Source organism: Peromyscus californicus, unplaced genomic scaffold (genome assembly GCF_007827085.1).
Source record: "Peromyscus californicus insignis strain IS unplaced genomic scaffold, ASM782708v3 Scaffold_6__1_contigs__length_162567912, whole genome shotgun sequence".
NCBI lineage: Eukaryota > Metazoa > Chordata > Mammalia > Rodentia > Cricetidae > Peromyscus > Peromyscus californicus.
The window spans coordinates 147,175,549-147,193,889 of NW_026294584.1; the positions used below are offsets into that span (position 1 = coordinate 147,175,549).

At 45.8% G+C, this 18,341-nt stretch overlaps 1 protein-coding gene across 1 annotated transcript; it reads left to right on the forward strand.

Annotated features, from left to right (window-relative positions):
* The first annotated feature begins 582 nt into the window (after positions 1–582).
* Positions 583–13,196, forward strand: Ddx47 (DEAD-box helicase 47). Its single transcript, XM_052721032.1, has 12 exons — positions 583–712; positions 1,349–1,442; positions 4,245–4,433; positions 4,659–4,730; positions 4,913–5,031; positions 5,561–5,632; positions 6,217–6,333; positions 7,388–7,534; positions 8,516–8,653; positions 10,349–10,419; positions 11,140–11,269; positions 12,701–13,196. Exons 1-12 carry the CDS (start codon positions 626–628, stop codon positions 12,830–12,832), a joined length of 1,368 nt encoding a protein of 455 aa, XP_052576992.1. The 5' UTR covers positions 583–625; the 3' UTR covers positions 12,833–13,196.
* Positions 13,197–18,341: the final 5,145 nt, after the last annotated feature.

Consider the following 18,341-nt stretch of genomic DNA (forward strand, 5'->3'; position numbering starts at 1 on the left):
ATATCACTGCCTCAGAGACACCTCCCCAGTTTTGTAGTAATTCTGACAACTCTATCTCCAAAGGCTTTGTTCCCTTATTTTTATGTGGGCTTATTACATCATAGCACTTTTTACAATTTAAAGTGACCCGTTATTGCATATTCATTATCTGCCTTCTCTCCCCTAGGGCAGTTGATGTTGTCCTATCCTGTCACTAGACACCTAACACAATCCAAGTATATATATATTCGGTTGTCAGTTGCCGAATATATGAAGTAATGAATAGATATTGCATGTGTTTACATCTCTACAGTTAGAAAAGTGGTAAGAATGGGAAGAGAGAGAAGGCTCTGAAAGCCTCAGCTACAGAATGAGATCCTGCCTCAAGAAACAAAAAAAAGGGAGGGGCAGAGACTTAAATGGCAGCAGAAAGGGATGGCGTGTCATTAGTCACTTTTCTAGGCTTAGTTGCATATGCACACAGACTTCTAACCATTAGGGCTCTCCAAAGCCCCACCGATGTGGGGCGCTGCAAACCCAGAGCAGCCAGCAGGGGGCGCGCAGAACGTGCAATCGAGGAAAGAGTGAAACTACATTTCCCAGCACCGCGTGCGCCGCCGTTCCACTTCCGGAAGCCACAGGCAAGATGGCGGCGTCCGAGGAACACGATTCCTCCGCAGAAGCACTTCAGACAGCTGCGGAAGAGGAGGAAGCTAAAACATTTAAGGACCTGGTGAGAATGGGTGATGCTGCTATTTATTTTGTGGTGCTGGCCTGAGGCTCACCCAGGGTTTGGGTACTTTATAGCCAGGCCTGTAGCGTATAAAAGCACTTTGGGGCCTAGCTTAGCCTTTCTTCAGACTGTTAGAAACTCCGGCTCTCATCGCTCGCCCTCGGGTGCATTTGCCTTGTAGGATGCTGCTGAGTCCGGGAGCCCCCATTTGCCTTTCCACCGTAGTGTCGAGCCGTTTCTTATCCAGGGTCACGCGTGATTGGGTCTTGGTAGTTGGAATCAGTTTTGCCTTCTGACCCCGTCACCAAAGGCAAGCAAGCTCTTAGGGCTCTCCTTGCCTCACTTTACACACGTGTAAATTGGGTACAGCAACAGCCAGCCACTTGTCAGAACTGGTTTGGCGGTTAAATGAGACAATACATGTAAAGCAGTTGGCACCGTCCCTGGTGACTGGAAACTGTCTCCTCCGGGAGCTGTCTCATGGTGCTCAGATAAAGTAGGTGCTGAGATGCACAATGATGTCAAGTGTCAGGGGCTACATATCCCCGGCAGGGGGGCTCCGATAAAGAAGGGCATTTAAAATGGAGGGAAGGGAGGATGTATGCTTTGCTCAAGTGCGGTTTTCTGAATTCAAAGGGCGTCACAGATGTATTGTGCGAAGCTTGTGACCAGTTGGGATGGGCAAAGCCCACCAAGATCCAGATTGAAGCTATTCCTTTGGCCTTGCAAGGTAGGTTGAAATTCAGTATGCATATTCAGTGTGAAGTTATGCTCAATTAAATGTTACACTTTTAAGATCCGTTGCTGGCACATTTCAAGTGAAATAAAGATAGAATGTCTACCTGGGTATGACAGGACTCCTTTTCTGAACTGAAGAGGCAGAGGCAGGAGGATAGCTGCAAGTTTGAGATTAGCTTGATCTACGTGATGAGTTCCAGCTCAGCTAGGGTTACATAGTAAGACCTTGCCTCAGACAGACAGACAAGCCAAAGCTACAAAGCTAGACTGGGCCTCAAATAAGTAAATAAAGCCAGGTGTGATGATGGTACAAGCCTGTAATTCTGACATTTGAGAGGGAGACACTGGTGTTAATGAGTAGTGGAGGGATGACAGCTTTTTTTTTTTTTTTAGCCCCCTAGAACATTCTGCTGTCTGAATTTGCAGGGCAGATCCTGGCTAAGTGATTCAGAGATGGGAATTGAGAACCCATCATACTGTGGCTTTGAACACCCTTGGCCATTCCTCTCTTTTTTTTTTTTTCCCTCTTTGAGACAGGGTTTCTCTGTGTATTCCTGGCTGTCCTGCAACTCACTTGGTAGGCTAGGACTGCCTCTGCCTCCTGAGTGCTGGGATTAAAGACGTGTGTGCGCCGCCGCCACCACCTCTTTGAGGTTGTTGTCATCCTTAATTTCAGAACGGTATTTTTTTTTTTTTCCGAGACAGGGTTTCTCTGTGTAGCTTTGCGCCTTTCCTGGAACTCACTCTGTAGACCAGGCTGGCCTCGAACTCACAGAGATCAGCCTGGCTCTGCCTCTGAGTGCTGGGATTAAAGGCGTGCGCCACCACCGCCTGGCGAGAACAGTATTTGATCTCGTGCCTCTCTAGCTGTTCATTTCCTCCCCTTTGCTTTGTAACAGTGACTCTGTCATCACCCTCTTTTCCTCACGCTAAAACAATCTGGACCCATCGAATTAGGATTTTCAGATATAAAGCTGGGTGACAGTGGCACACGCCTTTAATCCCAGCACTAGGGGAGGCAGAGCCAGGCGGGTCTCTGAGTTCAAGGCCAGCCTGGTCTACAGAGTGAGATCCAGGATAGGCACCAAAACCACACAGAGAAACCCTGTCTCAAAACAACAACAAAACAAACAAACAAATAAACAAACGCAAAGCAGAAAGAGTTTTCAGACATGGGACATGGATGGAGATAGGCATACATCCCTCATGATTGTAGCTGATGTGTCTGTCCCTCGGGAAGCAGTAACCAGGAGAGATCCACCGCTCCCATGTCTGCATTGCTAGCATGCGTATATGTATGTATGCGTGCATCTCCAGCACTGGGAATGAGGTGGAGCATGCAGAGGAGGGAGAGCACGGGTGACTGAACACAGGCCTTCTGGGAAAGGGAAAGAATGAGGCTGTGAAGATGCTCATGGGTCAGTTAGTTATGGAAGTCAGGGACATTTCATGATCTGTTCGTCAGGAAGTTAGCTCAAGGACTGCTGGCATAAGTATGTCCAGTTGGCTTGTGGCTGACTCTCTCTGAACCTTCTCTGTATCCAGAATTGTTATCTTCCTCCTAGAATAATTGTTCTGTAGTTCCTATTTCTATTTTTGGCTTTTGAGTTTCCCATAACTAGATTGGTCACCCATCACATTTCCTTTCACCCAGTTTTTGTTGGTTTCTGTGTTTGAGATGGGTCCTTGCTGTGTTGTCCAGGCTGGCTTCAAACTCCTGGGCCCAAGTGCTCCTCTCTCCAAGCCTCCCATTCAGCTGGGCCTAAGGTGTGTTTCATCGGATGCACTGTTCAGCTCCTTGCCTCATCCAGGTTTATCTTGCTGAAGAATAACATCAGTTGTGAAATTCCCTGTTTATCAAAACTTATTGGGGATTTATGAGTTCCTTTCTGGTCTCACTCCTTTCCCGTATAATGCCTTTGTATTCAGTCCGGATGTGGCTTCTCACTCTTCCTTTGTGCGCTGTTTCTTAAAGCCCCAGCCCCTTTCCTCATGAGGAATAGCTGTCCTTCCCTTCTTTGCCTACTTCCAGACAGAACTTGGAGGTCTCTGTTAGCCTGGCATTTTCCTTTATGGTCTCATTATATTTTCTAGGGTCTGTCATTAAGGCCTTATCAAATTAAACATAATTGTGTTGGTGAGGTTGTTCATTGGTTAAAGGTACCTACTGTTAAAACTCATGACCAGAGTTTGATTTCTGGAACCCACATGGTGGAAGGAGAGAACTGACTCCTACAAGTTGTTCTCTGACTGCCATAGCTACACTATGGAATATACATGAATATACAGAGAGAGAGAACACACAAATATAAGTTTTTTAAAAAATTAGCTTCAAATTAAGCCAGGTGTGGTGGTGTATGCCTTTAATCCCAGCACTCAGGAGGCAGAGGCAGGCAGATCTCTGTGAGTTCGAGGCTAGCCTTGTCTACAGAGCAAGACCCAGGACATGCACCAAAACTATACAGAGAAACCCTGTCTCAAATAAAAATAAAAATAAATAAATAAAGTACTGCCATGTGGCAGAGGGTAGATAAGAAATATGGGTTAATTTAAAATGTAAGAGTTAGCTAGTAACAAGCCTAAGCTATTGGCCAAGCATTTATAATTAAAAACCTAAAAAAAAAATTAGCTTCAAATTAAACATATTTTTGTATTTGTCCTGTCATTGATTTTAGCTTATCTAGGTTTCATTTATTCAGTCTCTAATGCTCAGCACTGTGTAACTATAGACAACTTTGACGGAGCCCAGAGGGCATTTCTTTGTACTAGGGTTTTGTTGCGTTTTCTTCCTCAGGCCGTGATATTATTGGGTTGGCGGAAACCGGGTCTGGGAAAACAGGGGCCTTTGCTTTGCCCATTCTGAACGCACTGCTGGAGACTCCCCAGCGCTTGTTTGCCTTGGTCCTCACGCCTACTCGAGAGCTGGCCTTTCAGATCTCTGAGCAGTTCGAGGCCCTGGGGTCCTCCATCGGAGTGCAGTGTGGTGAGTGTCTAAGAAGAGCAGCAAGCACCCCGGGTGTCATCACAAGTGGGGAAGAGTGGGAAGGAGAGGGAGGAGAGCGCTGGTAGCATGCTGTGATCTAAGCAGTTGGTGCTGTGGTTGAGCTTGGGCGGCTGGACAAATGTAAGTAGAGATCTAGCATTGGCTTTGCAGGTGTTCAGTGAGAAGACTGAGAATCACTGTTGTGTATTTGCTTTGTTTCTGCAGCTGTGATTGTTGGTGGGATTGATTCAATGTCCCAGTCACTAGCCTTGGCCAAAAAACCACATATAGTAATAGGTGAGTCCCTGACAGAGGTAAAGGCCACCATGGCCGGATGGGTTGGAGGAAATCTACCATGTTGGGTGGCACCTGGGGAGTGGACCCTGACACCTTGCTTAACTCTCAGGTGTCCTGTTGTTTTATGGGGAGCAGATTACTTTCTCATCCTTGGGTCCTTTCTCCTCAACCTTTCTTGGTAGCCACTCCTGGCCGACTGATTGACCACTTGGAAAACACCAAAGGCTTCAACTTAAGAGCTCTTAAGTACTTGGTCATGGATGAGGCAGACCGGATACTGAACATGGATTTTGAGACAGAGGTGAGTTTTAACATTGGTCCTCCCTAGAGCTTCTCTGGTCCTCGTTCAGGCTGCTTTTGGTTCCTTGTGCACGTGGTGTATAGCGCACCTTGTCAGCCTCAGCAGCGTGTCCATGGGTTTTCTGCATTCTTGGTGCCTCTTAGAATACAGTTGTGACTGACTTCAGAGGTGGGACTTCACTTGGCCTAAGTCTCTTATGTATACCTTGGAATGTCTTCACTGTCTTTGATAACCTACTTGACATTGTTTATTTAATTGAGTAATATTTATTTTTTGGCCTTTTTCTTAACTTAGCTTTAAATTGTTCTTTTAATGGTATTTTAAAAATATAAAACATCTGGTCTAGTAGCAAGAGTGCAAATGTCCAGTAAATTCTAGATGAATTTAAATTGTATTTTAAATCCTAAACCTTCTGAGATTTGGTTCTCAGTCCCATCCCCATGTGCGTTCCCCTACCTCCACCCCATCCCAATGCAGAGAATCTATAGACATCTTAAATATTAGTGGCATTCTTTCCTGTGTGCCTCAGGTTGACAAGATCCTCAAAGTGATTCCCCGAGATCGGAAAACATTTCTCTTTTCTGCTACCATGACCAAGAAGGTGAGGTTTGCTTGGACTACTGTTTTCCTCTTACAAGAATTGATACATGAACAAGGGCAGGTAGGCCTCGGTGAGTTCAGGTCAGGCTGGTCTGTATGGTGAGATCCTACCCACATAAAACCCAAAATTAATTAATTTAAAAAAAAGGAATTGATATACAAACCAGGTGTGGTAGTGCATACCAGCTATTTGGGAGGCTAAGGCAGGAGGATCACAAGTTTAAGGCCTTGTAGGCCACAAAGTAAGCTCAGAGCCAGTCTGGGTACCTTAGTGAGACCTGTCTCAAAGTAGAATGTCAAACTAGGGCTGGAGATGTAGCTGGTAATAGAACAATTGCTAATCACGTGGGTGATGCTCTGGATTCAATGCCTGGTGCGCGCGCGCGCGCACGCGCGCGCGCGCGCGCACACACACACAAACACACACACACACACACACACACACACACACACACACACACACACACGCGTGCGCGCACGCACGGGTGGGTGGGGAGTCAGTGTATAACAACAGCAGTGAAAGCACATAACAATAAAAACATCGAGCATTTAGGAATTGATGTGTTGTTCTATTTTCTTCTGCAGGTGCAAAAACTTCAGCGTGCAGCTCTCAAGAACCCTGTGAAGTGTGCCGTTTCCTCTAAGTACCAGACTGTTGAGAAGCTGCAGCAGTATTACCTTTTTATTCCCTCCAAATTCAAGGTGAAGTGTTGACTTTGTCATTGCAACCATTCCTGTCCTCACCAAAGCATCTGAGAATGTGTCACTCTTGACCAGCCGAGAGCTGCGTGTCCAGCTTGTGTTTATCACAGATAAAGTGAACATGCCAAGAATTCACAGCATTAAACCAAAGTAGAAGCTGTGATAGAATGTCAGAGTTCCTTCCTCCCCAGGTCACCCTTGTGCTCAGTTTTACGTTGTCTGCTTATTTCATGGCTGCTTTAGAAAGACCTTGCTTGGGTGCTGTGTACAGATTTGTGTGGCCTCAGGATGTGTTGGGGTGCTTGGTTCACAGAGCTCATATAGCTAGCTAGGTGTGACAGTGCATACCTGAAATCCCAGCACTGGAATCTGAAGCAAGAGGATCACCATAGGTTCAAGGCCAGCCTGGGCCTCATAGTAAGTTTTGAGGCCAGTTTGGACCACATAGTGAGACCGGCCACAACCTGGGCATTGGGATTGACCTAGATAGGGCAACTGGAAATTAAGAAACCTTAGGCACAGATTAGCTGGGATTGGGTGGACTGTGCATTCTGATAGAGTCGCATCAACAGCAACTGGGAAAGCCAGCGTGTTTATTTTATTATATACACGAGTAGGTTCAGCTGTTCTCTGTAGTGGGCCTGTCGAGGGGCAGTCTCAGGCTGTACACATCCTGGAGGAGGAAGCTGTGATTGACAGTTTTCTGCACACTGTCAACATTGGCACACTGGTGGGTCCCTGAGCCTGACCAGGAAAGGCTTGCTGTTTCCATGGGTCTGGAGCATCGGGGGCCTTCATGGCCATTTTCTTCATGTCAACAACAACTCAGGACAGGACTTCAGTCTGCTCCTTCCACATTCTCTCAGGGACTCCTCCACTCCCCACAGATACCCTGTCCAAAAACCTGGGAGTAGCAGGGAAGAAGTGTAAAGCTCAGAGCTGGTGGTTGGATAATTGAGACACTCCCACAAGCTTGGTCTTTTTCTCCATGTTGCTAGGTCTCCCACCCTTCTTCCAGGTCAGTTATGTTCCTTGTTTTGGGTTTGTGATTTAGGACACCTATCTGGTTTATATTCTCAATGAATTGGCTGGCAACTCCTTTATGATATTCTGCAGCACCTGTAACAATACTCAGAGAACGGCTTTGCTACTCCGAAATCTCGGATTCACTGCCATCCCCCTGCATGGACAGATGAGTCAGGTAAGAGTCCTGTGTCAGGAACTGCTGGGATGAGGATGGCAGACCTGCATCAGTAGATTAGTGTGCATCAGGACGGAGGGTACCTGTGCCCATTGCACACTCCGCCTAGTCTACGGGCTTTGACATGTTGCTTTGTAAGCTTGCTTTCCTTTTCAGAAGCGGGTTGCTCATATTGAATATTTCGTAGATGAGATGGTTCTGTTGGTAAAGTACTTTCCATGCAAGCATGAGGAACTGAGTTTGAGCCCCAGAAACTCCCAGAGCTTTGTGTGGTGGCCTGTGCTTGTAATCCCAGCTGCCTGGAGCTCAGCTTACTGGTTAACCAGCTTAGACTAATTGCTGAGCTTCAAGTCAGTGAGAAATTGTGTCTCAAAATGAGATTGTCACAACACCTAAGGGTGTCCTCTGGCCTCCCTGTACATGTTCATGTGTGTACTCATGTGCGTCTCTGTATACATGTGAATACACATGTACACAAAAGAACATTTTATAGGCAGTTGTCTGGTTTGTAAGCTGTTGAGTTGATGTATTAGCAGTGATGATTCTCTGGTCTCTGAAGACTGTTAATAACATATTTTTTGATTATCTTTCTGACATGTTGGAAAATAGTCTTTGTTTTGTGTTACCATTTGTGGCCTGTCTTAAGTATTTTTTGTTGTTTCCATATTTGTTTTGACTTGTGAAGCCCTGGCCTTGACTTAGAAGGGAAAACTATATAAAAACATTATTTTTTTGTTTTTGAGACAGGGTTTCTCTGTGTAGCTTTGTGCCTTTCCTAGAACTCACTCTGTAGACCAGGCTGGCCTCGAACTCACAGAGATCCGCCTGGCTCTGCCTCCCGAGTGCTGGGATTAAAGGTGTGTGCCACCACCACCCGGCCCAAAACATTAATTTTTTATTGTGTTTGTATTCCGTGTCAAGTATGCCAGGATTCCTTTATTTTTCAGAATAAAAGTTTCTCATTTCTTTTCCTCATTTCAGAGCAAGCGCCTTGGGTCCCTTAATAAGTTTAAGGCCAAGGCTCGATCCATTCTTCTAGCAACTGATGTCGCCAGCAGAGGTCTGGATATACCCCATGTGGATGTAGTGATCAATTTTGACATTCCAACTCACTCTAAGGTAGGTCCTCTTGCTGCCTGGACTTTCTAGTTCCAAAGATTATTATTAAATAATGTGGGGTTTTTTTTTTGGTCGTTTGATTTTCCTTAGTTAATATGTAGTGTTTCTGTCCTCTATTAGTTCAGTATCAGAATCTGAGAGAGTGGTGGGATAGAGCTCATTGGGAGAACTCTTGCCTGGCATGCATATGACTCTGGGTTTGAGCTGTAGCCCCAAATAAACTGGGCATGGTAGCCCAGGTCTGTAATCTCAGAGGAAGATCAGGACTTCAAGGTCATCCCCAAGGACATAGGAAGTTCAAGACCAGCCTGGGCTGCATGAGACCCTGTCTCAAAAAGCACCAACTGAGAAAGCTCTTGACTGATTTATCCTCACCATTTGCACATGCCTGTGTTTGCAGCTTTGCTGATGTGAGTGTGAAGGTCCCAGGCAGAGTTACTAGACACAGTCCAGACCAGAGAATCATCACTGCTAATACACAGGGCAAATACAGGATGCTGACCACTCGGTCCCTTCTTTACAGACAGCGGCTTCCGATGCTTAGTGTCTCAGCATTTCTCAGTGTTGGCACTGATAGCGTCTGGACTGGTGGATTCTTTGTCTTGGGAGTCATTGTTTGTGTTCAGTGTGCTTAGCATTCCTCTAGTCTACTTGACGATACTATCTCACACTCTTCCAGTTGAGACAACCAAAAATGTCCCCTGGGAGAGGCAGGATCACCCCTGGTGGAACTTTGTTTCTCTTGGCTCCTTGTTGAGCTGTTACAGATAAGTTGCTGTCTCATTTGATTTTTACAACAATTCTAAGTTTGGGCATTCATTTCTAGCCCTGGTCTATAAATAGGAACTGAAGTTCAGAGAAGTAGATGTTCAGATAATTGTGTAGGACCCTAGATCCAGTGTTCTACTTTTTTTTTTGGTTTTTCGAGACAGGGTTTCTCTGTGTAGCTTTGCGCCTTTTCCTGGAACTCACTTGGTAGCCCAGGCTGACCTCGAACTCACAGAGATCTGCCTGGCTCTGCCTCCCGAGTGCTGGGATTAAAGGCGTGCGCCACCAACGCCCGGCTCCAGTGTTCTACTTTATCCAGTGTTGCCACAGCCATGGAGATAGGTGCTGTGGGTTTGTCTTTGTATAAGAGAAACAGGCATTGGATGAATTTTGTGCCATGAGAATGTTAAAACAAACAAACAAAAAGAAATAGATTGCTCAGCAAATTCCCAGGGCATGTCCTCCATGTTCCAGAGGTCTGTGTTTTCTTTGGAAGGCTTGCAGCAGGACTTTGCACACGTCCTTTCTTTTTTACCCCTCATTTTTATTTATTTATTTATTTTTCTATTATCAGCTTGATACAGTATAAATTCTTATCCTAATAGTGAAATGTTTGATTGAGGCTTGCCCAGTAATTGAGTAAAACCAAAACTTATTATAAGCCACAGTCATCCTGCTATGTCGCCTCCCTGGTTCTATGGGTTGCAGTCTGATTGTTCTTTGCTTTATATCTAGAATCCACTTATGAGTACATACCATGTTTGTCCTTCTGGGTTTGGGTTACCTCACTCAGGATGATATTTTCTAGTTCCTTCCATTTGCCTGCAAATTTCATGCTGTCATTGTTTTCTCTGCTGAGTAGTACTCCATCGGCGTCCGTCCGACCTTCCTTACCTGATCTGAATTGATTCGCCTCTTCTGTTCCAGGATTATATCCATCGAGTGGGGCGAACTGCAAGAGCCGGGCGCTCTGGAAAGGCCATTACTTTTGTCACACAGTAAGTCAGTCAGTGCTGGGACAGGGCAGTGCAGAGACAGACAGTCTGTGTAGCTTTGCGCCTTTCCTGGAACTCAGTCTGTAGTCCAGGCTGGCCTCAAACTCACAGAGATCCATCTGGCTCTGCCTCCCGAGTGCTGGGATTAAAGGCGTGCACCACCACCACCCAGCTGACTTTTTTTATTTTTAATTTTTTATGTATATGGGTGTTTTGCCTGCATGTGTGTCTGTGCACCATGTGCATGTCTGGTGTCTACAGAGGCCAGAAGAGGGTGTCAGATCCCCAGGGGCTGGAGTTAGAAACCATTATGAGCTATCATGTGGGTGCTGGGAATTGAACCCTGGTTCTCTGGAAGAGCAGTCAATGCTCTTAACCAGCAAACCACCTTTCCCCATCTTGATCATACCCTCCACCAGGTCCCCCCTCACTCACTCTCCTCTTCCCTTCATGTCCTTTTGTTCTTCTGTGTAACCCACTACATCCACTTACAGTGCTGCACATGAATACATGTGGGACACCTATGCTGTGACTAAATAATACTATGGGCAATTTCCCAACTGTCCAGGCACAAAGGTTACATTTTTACCTGTGTTTTGAGAAGGAATCATATATTCAACATTGTTTAAAACTGGCCCATACTCTGTTATACATGATGGCACTGGGCATTGGAAGATGCTGGCTTTGCCAGCCCAGCAGAGCCAGGCAATTTTCTTTCCTCAGGTACGATGTGGAGCTCTTCCAGCGCATCGAGCACTTAATTGGGAAGAAACTGCCTGTCTTTCCAACTCAGGATGAGGAGGTTATGATGCTCACAGAACGTGTGAGTGAAGCCCAGAGATTTGCCCGAATGGTACGCAGGGTCTGCTTTCACCAGCTTCTGATGATGTGCCCTCATCATATGCTTGCATTTTGTTCCAGATTCAAGATGGGCAAACAAAGGTTGAGGGTTCATGGGAAATGCACCACTGAATCTGGGGTTGGTGTAGTCTGACCAGGGTGACCACATTCTCCACTCTTCCTGTGTTGTGCCCTCCCTCCAACAAAGGTCAATCTCAAGGTCAGAAGGCTAGCTGTGGCTAGAGTGAGCTTGGTCATTTTGCTCACATCTCAGAACCAGTTCCTCCCCTATAAATGGGGAAGAACATTTCCTTGAATGCCTTCAGTATATCCTAGCACCAGACAAGCTGTGTGAACTGACTGTAGTAGGGGTAGTGGCAGTAGCAGCAGAGAGAAGATTCTAGAGGAAACCCTTGGAAGTTTTGCCTTCAGGCTTGCTGTGGTTTTTGTTTATAAAATTGCTGTCTGTGGTGGATAAGAAAGGTGCACAGCACCCCAGGTTGTTCCTTGGCCTGCATGTGCATGCACACACAAAATGGACACTTCCCCCTACCCCCAAACACACACACACAAGTGCTACCTATAGTTAAGTATAATGGCATATGCCTATAATCCCAGCACTTTTGAAGCTGAATTGGGGGTCACTGAGAGTTTCAGGCCGGATATATGTACTAGGAAAAAAATTTCAGAAAATACAGAAAGTACTAAAGTAGTAACTGAAGAGGTAAACCAGATACCAGGGAGAACCATTGATAGCATTGACCTAATTTCAACTTACCTAATTATATTTGACTAATAAGTGCGTTTCACCAAGTATAATCATGTGATCTTCTTTTTTTAGTCAGTTCTACTCTCCTGTCCACCATGTGATCGGTTTGCTATTTTTGGATTTTTGAGGCAAGGTTTTTGCTTTGTAGCTCAGGTTAGTTTTGCACTTACTGTGTAGCCCAGGCTGCCCTTAGACTCATGTCTAGCCTCTTGCCTCAGCCTTTTAAGTGCTGGGATTATAGCTATGCACCACCATGATCAGCACATGGGATCATTCTTTAATGACTACAAAGAATTCCATCACATTCAGGTTACGTGATTTATATTGATGAATGTTTGTTTTTCTCCACTGTAACAATGGCTTTGTTGAATATCCTAGTATGTGTACCTTTGTTTGTTTTCTTAAACTTCTAGAAGTGAAATTGACCAAGGAGTACACATACAAAGTTTGAATTTCTACAGAATGCCAGATTGCCCTCTAGAAAAGCTGTGGCAGGTCATGTGACTGGGGGCACCGGTACTAGGATCACCATTCTCTTATATCTGTGCCAGTCTTATTTTCATGCTTTGGTCACTGTGTATAAGATTTGGGGTTGATTCTTTTCCTTTTCTTGGTAACCTCTGACCTGAAGGCTGTTAACTCATGTCCAATCACATCCTTTGTGCTGTCCCGCAGGAGTTAAGGGAGCATGGAGAAAAGAAGAAGCGTAAGCGAGAGGACGCAGGAGATGATGATGACACCGAGGGCGCTATCGGTGTGAGGAACAAGGTGGCTGGGGGGAAGATGAAGAAGCGGAAAGGTCGCTAACGGCTTCAGAGACAGGACTTCTGCTCAGCTGTGCAGAGATGGACGGCAGCAGGGACCCTCCCCTCTGATCCTGTCCAGAGGCCGCTCGGCCAGCTGGGAGCTCAGTTTCCTCTCCGAGGGTTGGAGTGTCATTGCAGTGGGACAACTCTGACAGTGTTGACCCCGACTGACTGCTCTCCAGCTTGCATTCCTCGCCTGACACAGTGCTGTGTGTTCTTCTGCCTTTTCCACCTGCAAGGCAGGGCCTGGCCGAGGAAGAGCATCATCTGTCGTTAATTGTAAAGCTTTTACAGACTGGGGTGTAAACCTATCCTGCCGTCATTAAGCCTGGTGTGGAACAATAATTATTATTTTTAAAGATGTATTTTTATTATTTGTGTGTGTGTGTCTGTGTGTGCATGCACACACTTTTGTGTTAGTGCCCTCAGAGTCCAGAGGAGTCAGATCTCCCTGGAGCTGGTGGTGAGCCACCTTTGTGGATGCCAAGAATCAAACTCTAAAAAGAGCAGTATTCAAATTCTTTGGAGACCTTTCTGTTAAAGGGCTTTGTAACTCAGCCGGGTGGTGGTGGTGCACGCCTTTAATCCCAGCACTCGGGAGGCAGTGGCAGGCGGATCTTTGTGAGTTAGAGGCCAGCCTGGTCTACAGAGCGAGATCCAGGAACGGCGCAAAGCTACACAGAGAAACCCTGTCTCGAAAAACAAAAAAAAAAACAACAAAAAAACGAAAACAAAAAAAGGGCTTTGTAGCTCTTGCTGACAGGGACCTGTCGGTGTGGTTACATGACAGATTCATTGGTTGTCCTTAATTAAGGTGAACACCATTTTGTGATGGAAAAAAAAATTGAGAGCAAGATGATGGATGGCTTTAAAAGGGAAGTCCTCTTAAAAGGAGGTTGCATTGTCTTTGCGTTGGTGAAGCTGCAGAGGGCTTCAGAGCCCAGAATACATTTTCCTGCTTTCTTGGGCTAACCGAGTGACAAGGAAAACTAGTTTCTTGAATAATTCCTGTTCCTAGGTGATGAATTGCATCAGTGCATCAGAAAGGAAGGTAATTCTACGGTCTTAACTTCATCTTCTTGTTATTGTACATCATGTTACTCTTCTTTCTGTTGGGTGAATTCAGATATGAGCTGGGACATTGCCAGAGGAGGAAGTAGCTCCTGCCCTGGAAGTGTAGTCAAGAGTGTGGGTTGTTGGACATCAGAAACCCCTTTTTGAGCTGCTGGTTCGTGAATAGTCCTGAATTCTGAGGGCTTTTACACATGGAAGGTGCCCAATGATTTTTGTTGACTGTCATGGTTTTATTAAAAGTGTGTGTGGAATGTTAGGTCAGAGATGTCAGAGAACCACTGATGGACACAGATTAAGAGTGAAACTTGGAAAAAGAGATGCTTGACATGTGCAACTGAGAAAAGTGCATGTTCCAAAGGTTGTTTTTCTCAAAGAGAAAGTGTAAGAAGGATATTGTCTTCTAGTGTAGTCCAGGGTGGACTCTTCAGACTGTTCATTGCATTGGGGATAGGGCCTGTGTGTGTGTGTGTGTGTGTGTGTGTGTGTGTGTGTGTGTGTGTGTGTGTGTAGGTGTGTGTGTGTGTATGTATGCATGCATGTGTGCACACGTGCTCACACAGCCAGAAGAGAACACTGGAGGCCGGTCTTTATGACTCTTTGCTTGACTCCCCTGGACAGTGTCTCTTTCTGAACCTGCAGCTAGACTGGCAGCCAGCAAGCCCCAGCAGTCCTCTTGTCTCTGACCCCCCAGCTCTGGGGTTAGAGGTGAACATGATCACACACCCAGCGTTGTACATGGATGTTAGAGATCTGAACAACAAGCACTCTTCCCTGAGCCATCTCCACAGCTTCCCATCCCAGCCTGGTGACTAGTGTGTGTGAGGGTATGCACGTATGTGCTCATGCGTGTGTCGGTCAGCCCTGGGGCTCATCTTCAGGAACACCATCCACCTCCCTTTGAGGCAGTCTTTCGTTGGCCTGGAGCACACTGATTGAGCTAGGCTGCTTAGCCAGTGATCCTCAGCAATGCGCCTGTTCCTGCTCCTCAGCACTCGGATTACAAGTGTGTGCCGTACCTGGCTGTTGATGACTTCCGGGGGTTGAACTCAGGTTCTTGTGTTTTCAAAGCAAGCTCTTCACTAACAGCTTTCTCCCTAGCTCTGAAAGGGGTTTGTTTACACCACAGATGTTCCTTGGAGCAGTACCTATGGTTAAGGCCTTTGTAGTAAACTAAAATACAGCATGTAGCTTTGCTCTGGTTTGCTCTTTTTTTTTTTTTTTTTTTTTTTTTTTGGTTTTTTCGAGACAGGGTTTCTCTGTGTAGCTTTGCACCTTTTCCTGGAACTCACTTGGTAGCCCAGGCTGGCCTCGAACTCACAGAGATCCGCCTGGCTCTGCCTCCCGAGTGCTGGGATTAAAGGCGTGCGCCACCACCGCCCGGCTCTTTTTTTTTTTTTTTTTTGGGGTTTTTTTTTTTTTTTTTTTTTTTTTTGGGGTTTTCGAGACAGGGTTTCTCTGTGTAGCTTTGCGCCTTTCCTGGAACTCACTTGGTAGTCCAGGCTGGCCTCGAACTCACAGAGATCCGCCTGGCTCTGCCTCCCGAGTGCTGGGATTAAAGGCGTGCGCCACCACCGCCCGGCCTGGTTTGCTCTTAATTGCCTAAATTCTTTTTCTTTTTAGCCAGGGTCTTATGTATCCCAGGCTGGCCTCCAGCTCATGTAGCTGAGGGTGGCCTTGAACTCCTGATCCTCCTGTCTCTGCCTCTGAGTGCTGAGGTTATACATGTGTACCACTCTGCCTGGTTTATGTAGTGATGCTGGAGATCAAACCCAGGGCTTTGTGCCTCTTAGGTTAGGACTCTACCGGTGGAGTGACAGCCCCATGCTTTGAGTTTCATTGCTGCTCATGATGCATTTGAGTGAAGGGTAAGTTAGAGGAGTCAGACAATCCAAAGGAAGGGGGAGGGGCAAATAAATGAGAGGGGCCATACTTGTGAGGAGTCAGGCACCCCTTGAACCCAATGTTCTACAAATCAAATTTTCCTGAGAGGCTTCTTCAGGGTGGCTTTGGTAGTAGCATCTTTATCTTGCATCAATGGATGGCTGATGTTTTCACTCTGTGGAGGACTTTTAGAAGCAAGTTAAAATTGAATTGGGGTATGACTGGGGGAGGGGCACAGTAAAGAGAGCTTGGAATTATTTCAGCCTCAATTTTTCTTTTAGGTCCAAGGAGCTGAGGGATATGTTTATTTTGGAGACACTTTTTAAAGCGTGATCGAGGAAGACACCAGACATTGACGTCTGGCTTCTACACACATACACATGAGTACACAGGTACACACAGGAGAACAAGTGCATAACACACACACACACACACACACACACACACACACACCTGTGCTAGGCTTGGAAGTATAGCTCATAGTTGTTGCTATGAAGGGCAAAGACTCAACTTGATCATGTTTCTTCAAAAATGCAACAAACATCCCAGAATTCTGGCTGCTCATAGACACCTGGATTAGAGCCAGGGAGCTTTCCAGGTAGCTTCCTGCCTGGCAGCTCTCTACCACCTCTATCAGACTCCGTCTACTAAGTACCTCAAAGCTCTGGGAAATGGGACCAGAAAGAACCAGAGGCTGTAGTGTTGGTTACAGAAAACAAAGGAATCCACCTTACCAGAATTATGTAGCAAAGCATGAAGAAGGCATATCCTCAAGAAGAAATTAGACTAAAGAGAATAGACTACAGCAGTTCTAATCCAGACTTCTTGAGGTGAAACCTAGCCTTGGGGCAGATAATGAAAAGGGGTGTGAGTCACTCTCGGCTGGAATGACAGACTCAAGGGTGGCCCACACCTACATTCCTCTTCATGCCTCACCTGTCTCAAGAATGCACTAAAACTACAGCTAAAAATAACTGCAGAAACTTGAGGTCTGGGAAGTATCACAAAACAGGCACACCTAAGAGTCAAGAGCTGATTTGTGCCAAGATGGAAGACAGGAAGAGAATGGGCTCAGCCTGAGGCCACACAACCTCTAGGCCCCTGGTGTCTGTTAATACTGTTGGAGTTGTCTTAGTTATACTGTTCTACTGCTATGAAGAGACACCATGACGAAGGCTACTTAGAAAAGGAAGCATTTATTGGGCATTTGCTTACAGTTTCAGGGGGTTAGTCCATGATTATGGCAGGCAGGCAGGCAGGCATGGTGTTGGAGCTATAGTTAAGAGCTTATATCTGATCCACAGCAGGAGGCAGAGAGTAAGGGAGACTATTGAAACCTCAAAGCCAACCCACAATGACACACCTCTTCCAACAAGGCCACACCTCTTAATCCTTCCTAAACAGTTGGAAAACCAAATATTCAAATATATGGGCCTGTGGGGGCCATTCTCAAGTCACCACAGAGCTTTTGCCTGCTTGTAGCCACCTGTTCACTTGATAACTAGTTCCAGATCTTAGGAGGAAGAAAAGATCAGTTCAAGGCCAAGGTCAGCTGCATATGAGTTTGAAGCTAGCATGGGCTACATGAGACTCTCAGCTTAAAAAAAAAAAAAAAAAAAAAAGCCAGTGAGATGGTTTAGCAGTTAAAGGCACTTGCTGCTGAGCCTGAGGACCTGAGTTTGAGTTCCCAGAACCCAGTGGTTGAACCGACTTTCACAAATTGTCCTCTAACCTCTACATGCATGCGGTGATATGTTGATACCCTACCGCCAATAAATAAATAGATATAAAAATTTTTAGATTAATAAGAACCAAACCAAAACCACACAAAACAAAAAAGCAAAACCAAATTTGATTCCAAGTCTCAGGCTTACACTGAAGATATGAATATGTATCTTTTGTGTATATCATTTCACATTACATACTCCGTGAACACTTACAGAACAAAAGGAGCCAGCCACCATTGGCAGTATTGCCTTTCTCAAATGTGCTCCACATAACAAATGAGTATTATGCCAGTAAGCTTTCAGATGCCAACTTAGTTTCCAATTGACCACAATTAAGAAAAAGAACAATAGAGCATTTTCATTTTCACCAGTAGATGGCAGATGCGGGAAAGCTCTCCCTTACTTCCTCCATGGGAAAAAAGTTGGAGCACATGATTAATAGCGAGCAGTGACCGAGGTGCAGCTCAGAATAGAAGAGCACGTAGTGTACTCGGTGTGGCCCGGAGTGACTAAGGGTAGTAATCAGGGTGGGTATGAGAACTACCTACAATAGCTGAAGGGTGTCACCCTTCAAGAGGACTGTCAGGGCTCTGAGCGTTACTTTTCTGGTAGAGAGCTTGTCTTCTATGTGCAGGGATCTGCTGGACTACCCAGGAGATAGGGCTCTGCTGTCCTCCCTGGCCCGTCTATGCTTGCTCTCTATTTAAAGTCTGCCCTTCCTTTCTGGAGTTTGATAAGTCACCAGTCCCTTAATCTCCCCACTCCAGTCTGTAGCCCGAGGACACTGGCACTTCCTTCCCAGTGCACATGGCTTATGGTAGTAAGTTG